The following is a 9,936-nucleotide window of genomic DNA, read 5'->3' as shown; positions in this document are numbered from 1 at the left end:
GAGATAACCACAAACTGAGGCCACTTGTGCCCAGTGTAAGAGACTATTATTCAAGGGAATACTACATAAGACATACCTTGTGCCCAGTGTAAGAGACTGAAGAAAACTTCACTGGGCACACAACAGTAAGTGCGCAAAAATGATAAACAAATGTAAACAATAAACAAAAGCAAACCAAGGACACTTAGAGCGAAGCTAAGTGTCCACTACATGTCTGTAGGGTTAGATAGAAATAACACAGAAGATAAATGCAGTCCTGAGGTGCACAGGCACCTAATATGAACATGTCCTACATGTCCCTGACCTGCGAAATAATCTACTATCTGTGATATATCTCTGTCGCAACAAGGGCTTCACTGTCAGCATCGATTCTTCGCACATGTCCTTCAGGCAGCGTCCTGGCCCTACCCTCTTCATTGCAAGAATTTTGGACAACAACTCCGCATTCCTGGAGGGTGAGACTGTTCCCCTCAGTGAATATGCCTCTGCAGCAACCACTTTGCCCCTGGATTTCGACCTATGGCACAGGAGACTTGCCCATCACCACCTGGCTGGTGTGAAGTCCCTCCTGGAGCGAAATCTAGTCACTGGGATGACACTAGACTCGAACACAGTGCCTGATCCTATCTGTGAACCTTGCCTGGCTGGCAAGATGCATGCAAATCCCTTTCCCAGCTCTTCCTGGCGTGCTTCTCGGCCCCTAGAACTCGTCCACAGCGATGTGCACTATGTAGGCCACCCCTCCTTCACTGGCTACAAGTATTGGGTCACCTTCATCGACGATTTCTCTCGCTTTCGCTTTGTTTTGCCTCTGAAAGCGAAATCTGAGGTCTTTGAGGCCTTCAAGACCTTCAAGGCCTTTGCTGAGAACCAGAGCGAACGAAAAATCAAGATTTTGCGGGATGACAAGGGAGGGGAGTATATGAGCAATGCCTTCATCGATTTCACCACCAAATGCGGAATTCTGCGCCAGCACACAGTCAGAAATCGACCCCAGCAAAATGGAGTGGCAGAGCGAGCCAATAGACTACTCTCTGAGCGACTCACTGCAATGCTAGATGAGTCTGGCCTTCCTAAGGCCTTCTGGGGAGAGTGCCTAGCCTCCTTGGTCCATGTTTGGAACAGATGCCCTACTGAAGTGGTCCAAAATGCGACTCCCTTTGAACTGTGGCATGGGAGAAAGCCAGATGTCTCCCTGTTGCAATAAATGCGACCAGACAGGGGATTGAACCCTGGACCTCCCAGGTTTTGACCGGGTGCTCTAACCACTGAGCTATTTGGTCGCATTTATTGCAACAGGTTATGAGCCTCGTCCACAGCGATGTGCATGATGTAGGCCATCTCTCCTTCTCAGGATATCGATATTGGGTCACTTTCATCGATGACTATTCGCGTTTTCGCTTTATCCTGCCTCTCAAGGCCAAATCTGAAGTCTTTGATGCCTTCCAGAGGTTCAAGGCATTTGCAGAGAACCAATCTAAGCGAAAAATCAAGATTTTGCACGATGACAAAGGAGGGGAGTATATGAGCAAGGCCTTTGAAGATTTCACATCAAAATGCGGCATTTTGCGCCAACACACTGTCAGGAATCGCCCCCAGCAGAATGGAGTTGCAGAGAGAGCAAATAGGGTGCTATCTGAGCGCATCACTGCGATGCTGGACGAGTCTGGGCTCTCCAAGACATTCTGGGGTGAGTGCCTAGCTGCCCTGGTCCATGTCTGGAACAGGTGCCCCACTGAATCTCTCCAAAATGCGACCCCATATGAGCTATGGCATGGAAGGAAGCCAGATGTCTCCCATCTTCGAGTGTGGGGCTGTACTGCCTATGTACATGTCCAGAAAGACAAGAGGTGCCCTCTGGAGTCCCACACAGAGAAATGTGTCTTTATTGGCTATCCAGAAGGGTACAAGGGCTGGAAATTCTACAATCCCACCTCCAAGTGCACCATAATCTCAGAAAGGGCTGACTTTGATGAAAGGTACTTCCCCCTGTCCAAGCACCCTTCCTTACCTTCTCTGGACGCTTCAAACCCACCCAATCAACCTCCACCTGCACCACCAGCTTCCAAGCCATCTTACTACCACCCTCACCCAGATCCTGACTCAGAAAGCGACTCTGGAGATTCCCTGGATCATGGGGGGGAGATAGAGCCTCTGGAGGCTCCAGCAGCTGATCCAGTGCCTATCCAGCCTATCCCTGCTCACCCAGCTCATGATGCGCCACCTCCTCACACTCCATCGCCTGCACCACCCCCAAGGGCACCTAGTCCTATTGGCATAGGTGCCAGACTGCCCAGAAGGCGAAGACAGAAGCCCAGAGAGTGGTGGAAGCTCTCCCCTGCTCAATTGGAGGACTCTGGTGATGAAGAAGACTCTGATGATGAGTTGGCCATGTCTGAAGCCCTGCCAGATGAACCTCTTACATTTGCAGAAGCCATGAGTCGCCCTGATGCGGAAAAATGGCGCAAAGCAGCCCTGGAGGAGTTGGCAGCTCACCAGACAAATGGGACTTGGAAACTTGTCCCTAGACCCCCTGGATGCAAAGTCATTGGCTCCAAGTGGGTATTCAAGGTCAAGAGGAATGCTGATGGCTCCATAGATCGCTACAAGGCCAGACTGGTCGCAAAAGGCTATAATCAGCGCCCTGGCTTTGATTATCTCGAGGTTTTTGCTCCTACAGTGCGCCTTGCCTCTGTCAGAGTGGTTCTAGCTCTTGCAGCGCTCCAGGACCTCCATCTGCGCTCTGTGGACATCTCCCATGCCTACCTGAATGGGGAAATGGACTGTGAAGTCTATATGGCACAACCTGAAGGATTTGTGGAAGGAAACTTGAAATCTCATGTCTGCCTGCTCCAGAAAGCCATCTATGGCAGCAAACAAGGTGGCAATCGCTGGAACAAGAAAATGCGCTCTGTATTGGAGTCCCTGCACTTCAAACAAACCTATTCAGATGCCAGCATCTATATCTACTCCAAGGATGGTGTCTCCATCATCTTGCCTGTTTTTGTGGATGATATGACTCTGGCTTCGTCTTCTGAAGCTGCCATAGACTCCTTCATCTGCCAACTCAGCCAGCACTTCAAACTGCGAGATCTAGGACCTACCACCCAACTTCTGGGCATCAAAATTGACAGAGATCGCCCCAATCGCTCCATTTCGCTCTCCCAGCGCCAATACTGCCTGGATTTACTGGAAAGGTTTGGCATGGCTGACTGCAAGCCACTATCTACACCCATGGAGCCAAATCTTCGCCTCTCTCGCTCCCAGTCTCCCCAGGATGCCTCAGAAATCGAAAAAATGCGCCAAGTACCCTATCTCTCTGCTGTAGGTGCTCTGATGTACCTTGCCACCACTACCCGCCCAGACATTGCCTATACTGTTGGAGTTCTGGCCAGATTCAACTCCAATCCTGGCTGGGTTCATTGGCAGGCTGTGAAGCACCTAATGCGCTATATCAAGGGTACTCTGGACTATTCCCTGACCTATTCTCCTGATCCTTCAACCTCTGAGCCCTTCACCACCTTCTCTGATGCAGATCATGGTGGCTGCAAGGATACTGGTCGCTCTACAGGTGGATATGTTGTCAAGATGGGTACTGGAGCAATCTCCTGGTGTTCCAAGCTTCAAAATGTCGTTGCTCTATCTACCACTGAGGCAGAATACATAGCAGCTGTCCAGGCAGGCAAGGAGATCAAGTGGCTTCGAAATTTACTCTCTGAAATCGCTTCTCCACTGTCTTCTCCCTCTGTGCTGCACATGGACAACCAATCTGCAATCTCTGTGGCCAAGAATCCTGAACACCATGGCAGAATGAAGCAACTTGAACTCTGCTTCTACTGGCTTAGAGATGCAGTCCAGGACAACCTCATTGCGCCCACTTTTGTCCCCACTGATGCCCAGGCTGCTGACCTGATGACCAAACCACTGTCCAAGGCCAAGGTGATGAACTTCTGTCAGATGCTAGGACTAGGTGCATCAAGTGGGAGTTCTTAATGTGCAGAGGTGCACAATCAGGGGGGAGTGTTGCTATTAGTGCCTGTGCACCTCAGACTAATTGCCAGGTTCCCCACCTTCCATATTAATGATGTGTGCACTTATTTTCTTCAGTTGTTCTTTGTTTGTTCAGTGTTCGCATTTTTACTGTGCACAGAGTATCTTGTTCTTTAGTTACTGACTCTGTGCACATAGGTGTGTAAAACTACATAGACAACAATTAAGTTACTGACTCTGTGCACATAGTGCTGAGCATTGGGATATCTTAACACTCCCACCTTCGAGTTTGGGGGTGTACTGCCTATGTGCATATCCAGAAGGACAAGAGGCGACCCCTGGAGTCCCACATGGAGAAATGTGTGTTTATTGGGTACCCAGAGGGCTACAAAGGCTGGAAATTCTACAATCCCACCACAAAGCGCACACTCATCTCAGAAAGGGCTGATTTTGATGAGAGGTACTTCCCTTTGTCCACTCGCCCTTCCACACCTTCCCTACCTGCGCCTCTCCCTCCAAAACCTACCCAAAACACGCCAGTAGCTCCTATACCCTCCATTCCACCCCCTACAGCGAAGTACTACCATCCAAGCACAGACCTGGACACAGATAGTGACACTGATGATGATCTGGATCAAGGGGGAGAGATTGAGCCTGTGGCAGCTGATCCAGACCCCATACAGCCTCCTGTTGCAATTCCAGAGGTCATACCTCCTCCCCCTCGCACTCCCTCGCCTCCACCTCCTCCTAGACCTGCCAGTCCCATTGGAATTGGTGCCAGACTGCCTGCTAGGCGCAGACAGAAGCCCAGAGACTGGTGGAAGCTGTCTCCTGCGCAATTAGAGGATGTGGATGACCTTGATGACAGTGATGATGAACTGGCCATGTCTGCATCCATCCCTGATGAGCCACTCACATTTGCAGAGGCTATGCGTCGCCCTGATGCAGATAAGTGGAGAGAGGCAGCCCTGGAGGAGTTAGCTGCTCACCAGAGCAATGGGACTTGGAAACTTGTCCCTAGACCTGCTGGGAGCAAGGTGATAGGCTCCAAATGGGTATTCAAGGTGAAGAGGAATGCAGATGGCTCTATAGATCGCTACAAAGCGAGATTGGTGGCCAAAGGGTATAACCAGCGCCCTGGATTTGATTATCTCGAAGTCTTCGCTCCAACAGCTCGCCTTTCATCGATTAGAGTCATTCTGGCCCTGGCAGCTCTTCAGGACCTTCACCTTCGCTCTGTGGATGTCTCTCATGCCTATCTCAATGGGGAGATGGACTGTGAGGTCTACATGACCCAACCAGAAGGATTTGTGGAGGGAGACCCAAAATCTCAGGTGTGTCTGCTGCAGAAAGCGATCTATGGCAGCAAACAGGGCGGAAATCGCTGGAACAAGAAGATGCGCTCTGTACTGGAGTCCCTTGGCTTCAGACAGACCTATTCTGATGCTAGCACCTATATCTACTCCAAGGATGGAGTAACCATCATTCTGCCTGTGTTTGTGGATGATATGACTCTAGCTTCGAAATCTGAGACTGCCATCGACTCCTTTGTCTCACAACTGAGCCAGCACTTCAAAATCCGCAATCTGGGCCCTACAACTCAACTCCTGGGCATCAAAATCGACAGAGACCGCCCCAATCGCTCCATATCCATCTGTTAAGATATCCCAATACTCAGCACTCTATGTGCACAGAGTCAGTAACTTAATTGTTGTCTATGTAGTTTTACACACCTATGTGCACAGAGTCAGTAACTAAAGAACAAGATACTCTGTGCACAGTAAAAATGCGAACACTGAACAAACAAAGAACAACTGAAGAAAATAAGTGCACACATCATTAATATGGAAGGTGGGGAACCTGGCAATTAGTCTGAGGTGCACAGGCACTAATAGCAACACTCCCCCCTGATTGTGCACCTCTGCACATTAAGAACTCCCACTTGATGCACCTAGTCCTAGCATCTGACAGAAGTTCATCACCTTGGCCTTGGACAGTGGTTTGGTCATCAGGTCAGCAGCCTGGGCATCAGTGGGGACAAAAGTGGGCGCAATGAGGTTGTCCTGGACTGCATCTCTAAGCCAGTAGAAGCAGAGTTCAAGTTGCTTCATTCTGCCATGGTGTTCAGGATTCTTGGCCACAGAGATTGCAGATTGGTTGTCCATGTGCAGCACAGAGGGAGAAGACAGTGGAGAAGCGATTTCAGAGAGTAAATTTCGAAGCCACTTGATCTCCTTGCCTGCCTGGACAGCTGCTATGTATTCTGCCTCAGTGGTAGATAGAGCAACGACATTTTGAAGCTTGGAACACCAGGAGATTGCTCCAGTACCCATCTTGACAACATATCCACCTGTAGAGCGACCAGTATCCTTGCAGCCACCATGATCTGCATCAGAGAAGGTGGTGAAGGGCTCAGAGGTTGAAGGATCAGGAGAATAGGTCAGGGAATAGTCCAGAGTACCCTTGATATAGCGCATTAGGTGCTTCACAGCCTGCCAATGAGCCCAGCCAGGATTGGAGTTGAATCTGGCCAGAACTCCAACAGTATAGGCAATGTCTGGGCGGGTAGTGGTGGCAAGGTATGTTGCAATAAATGCGACCAGACAGGGGATTGAACCCTGGACCTCCCAGGTTTCGACCGGGTGCTCTAACCACTGAGCTATTTGGTCAAGGTATCTAGGCTTACTTGGTGTGGTTTAACCACCAAGTGCTAGTAGGGACTAGCGTTGCTGAGTGCTGGAGTATTACACTTGCAACAGTTCTGGGGCTACTGGCAACAAATATAGGGCTAGAGAGTGAGGGATAGGTCCAGGAAGTATGGAAAGATGCGCAGCAGTGGATGATGTGGCAAATGACATGTCCAGAGAGTCCTAAGGCACAGGGCTCATAACCTGTTAAGATATCCCAATACTCAGCACTCTATGTGCACAGAGTCAGTAACTAAATTGTTGTCTATGTAGTTTTACACACCTATGTGCACAGAGTCAGTAACTAAAGAACAAGATACTCTGTGCACAGTAAAAATGCAAACACTGAACAAACAAAGAACAACTGATGAAAATAAGTGAACACATCATTAATATGGAAGGTGGGGAACCTGGCAATTAGTCTGAGGTGCACAGGCACTAATAGCAACAGCTCATCTCCAACTTACTTGACTCTCCAAGCTGTGCTAAAGTCTACCCTGGGGGTAGATAGAAAAGGGTTTAGTTCAACCCAGAGGGATTCTGAGCTTGGATCAGTGAAAAAGAGACAAAGGAGTGGATTTGAGTTGGGCAGAATAATGGAATAGTGAAAGGAGTGAGTAACAACATCATGGCTGGGAGAAGGTTCAGCCAGAGAGGGGCTACAAACTCAAACCAAGGGCAGAGGGGACAGGCAAGGTTGTTCAAAGTCAGTTCTTTGAACTCAAGTATGATTTGAAGCCAGGAGGAGGGGTCAAAGTCAAAATGACTGAGCCACTGGGGCCCTAGGGCATGGGGAGAGATGGTGAGTAGAGGTTGAGGGGTGCTTGATGAACCTTGAGCCTGGATCAGCTACTTTGATTTAGTGTCATGACCATGTCTGGACTACTCTAGACTGGCTCTACCCTGGTCTTGACCAGTCTCATCCAATCCTTGCCCTGGTGCCAGCCTTAACCCTTTGACCCAGAAATGTGTTAGCTTGTAAGGCACTGCAAGGCAGTGCCCAGTCAAGTTGTCTGCTCAGTTGGTACCAGGCCAATGTAACACCTGGTCCAGCCACAGGTCCTGTCCTGGTTCCTGGTAAAACCTTTGTTCATAGTTTTGCTTGATAATATTCTTTGTAACATTACTTACCAATCAGTTTACCAATCATCATTGTACTGGCATAGACTGGTCTCTGGTGCTATGTTACACTTAGGTTACTTCTAGTATTTAAGCTGTAGGATAATCTGTTTAGCCTCAGTCTGAAATCAACTTAGTCTTGTCATAACCTGGTCCCCTCTGTTCTCTGTCTCCTGCCTCTTGACCAGGCTACAGCCCATGCAAGGGAATAGCACTGTGCCTTCAGTCGCTAAGTCCAACAGTCCAACCCCCTTAGTATCTTGTATTATCCTCTGACCCCTGACTGGACTCTGGACCAGCTTTGGACTGGTAAAGACCCAGACTTAACATTTGGGCACCTTGACTTCAAGCAGAATTTGGGGTGTCAGTGCAAACATGATGAGGGGGAGAGAGTCCTGGAGAGGACAGAGGTGAAGCAGGGGGAGCTACCTGTGAACTTGAACTACCATGACCACAAGCCAGGGCCCAGAAGTTGAGCCTCTCAAGGGATCTCCTGACCTGTAGGTGGTACAACTTGGCCATGAATAATCCTACACCTGCCTGAGATATGAAGTGTACACACTGCACTGAGCTCAAACATGACCTTCTCAACCACAGAAGAAGCAGAAACTGAACTGCTCGAGGGCAGGTTTCTTCAAGGCTCCCTGATGAACAGGGGAGTCATTTGAGCAAAGGTTGAGTCGAGGGGGACTCTTTGAAGTTGAACTGGGCTGTGGGGAGGGCTTACTCAAGGCTGGATGAGAATTTGCATCATTCAAAACCAACTTGAAGCGAAGTTGGATGCTACTTGGAGGCCCTTGCTGAGGAATGGGGACACACAGGCTCGAAACTGGATGAGGGGGACCACTCAAAGTTGACTCGAAGCAGCGAGAGGGTCTACTCGAGGTCGAAGGTTCACTTCAAAGAGGATACTGGCTATTCAAAGCTGAAGGGGGCTCAACTTGATGAGGGGGGTCTGAACTCTACCACTTCCCTGTGCCATCACCAACCAGTTGGTTCAATGGCATCACCACCTTCTTTGCAAGCCATCATGAAAGGCCTTGAACAAAGAGCCTCGACTGTGCCTCAATGTCCAAAATTCCCTGCTTTATGAGATGCAGGAACTGCTGCTGGAAACTTCAAAGGTACTGCCCTAGGGATGAGAGCAAATCAAATTCAAAGGTATGAGCCTTCTTGAGAATGGCAAGGAGCTCATTGAGGGGGTCAAGATCATCTCCTGGCTGCTCAAGCTCAGGGTACTGCTGGATGACCAGGCCTATGAATTGATCCCATTCACCATTACTAGGCTCAATGAAGTGCAACCAAAGCTTCAATGAGCTTGGAGGTGCAAACTGAAGTGCAACTTGGATGGTTGCCTTGTCTTCAAAGACTCCCCTTTCCTCACAGTACCTGACTACCTGCTCAAAGTAGTCTTGAAGGTCCTGTGTGTCTCCTGAGAATTCAGGCCTTCCTGCTGATGGGAAAATACAGCCACACATAAGTACCAAGGACTTGAAGTGAGCTCAAAGGTCTATGATGCAATCCTGAAGGTTTTGACTACTCAGACAGTGAGTGTGAACAGCGAAAATGTGAGCTTGAAGTGGAAATTCTCAAGTTGAAGGGCCAAAATGCGAACTCAAGCACTCAAGGGGCACCAACTACCCAGATACAATCCTGAAGGCTAGAATTCAACCAGTAACACTAAGACATGAATACTAGTGATATAGATTTGAACCCAAAGCCCTGAAGAGCCAATCTATGGCTGGAGGCAACCAAGAATGACTGAAAAAAAACCAAAAAATGAGTGGGAGGGCTTTGGCACAACTAAAGATGACTGCTGGAGGTGAAAACAAGAGCACAAATAGCAGAGGTACAACCCTGGAAGACTGAGGGGTTCTCAAAGCTGAACACAGAAAACTGGTTCAATGGGGACTCGAGTGGCTCAGAACTGCGCCAAAGGGCAGAGAATACAATGACAGGTGACTGGGGGTGGTGACGTGCAGCACTAAGATGCTAAAAATGAGCCAGAAACACTGCCAAGAGTAAAACTCTGGCAGCAGGAGGGGGAGAGGGTGATTCTGGGGGTAATGTGCCAAAAAGCGACCTTGTGCAACTTCAAATGGGTGTGGGCAACTCCTATGGACTGATACCAAGCACTGGC

The 9,936-nt window shown here is 49.2% G+C and overlaps 1 protein-coding gene and 2 non-coding genes across 3 annotated transcripts; all 3 read right to left on the bottom strand.

Moving 5' to 3' along the window:
* Positions 1 to 1,210: 1,210 nt before the first annotated feature.
* Positions 1,211 to 1,283, bottom strand: F5J12DRAFT_t62. Its single transcript has one exon. It is a non-coding gene; the product is annotated as a tRNA-Phe (tRNA).
* A 5,303-nt stretch (positions 1,284 to 6,586) lies between these two features.
* On the bottom strand, positions 6,587 to 6,659 carry F5J12DRAFT_t61. The gene has a single exon. It is a non-coding gene; the product is annotated as a tRNA-Phe (tRNA).
* A 2,255-nt stretch (positions 6,660 to 8,914) lies between these two features.
* F5J12DRAFT_780593 (uncharacterized protein) lies at positions 8,915 to 9,274 on the bottom strand (the record flags this gene model as incomplete). Its single annotated transcript, XM_051742492.1, has 1 exon — positions 8,915 to 9,274. The coding sequence occupies one exon, from the start codon at positions 9,272 to 9,274 to the stop codon at positions 8,915 to 8,917; it is 360 nt and encodes a 119-aa protein (XP_051603107.1).
* Between the last annotated feature and the right edge of the window lie 662 nt (positions 9,275 to 9,936).

Source organism: Pisolithus orientalis, assembly GCF_024613125.1.
Source record: "Pisolithus orientalis strain OTSU chromosome Unknown F5J12scaffold_5, whole genome shotgun sequence".
Classification (NCBI taxonomy): Eukaryota; Fungi; Basidiomycota; class Agaricomycetes; order Boletales; family Pisolithaceae; genus Pisolithus; species Pisolithus orientalis.
The sequence above is the reverse complement of the archived record's forward strand: the minus strand, read 5'-3'. Positions and strand labels throughout refer to the sequence as shown.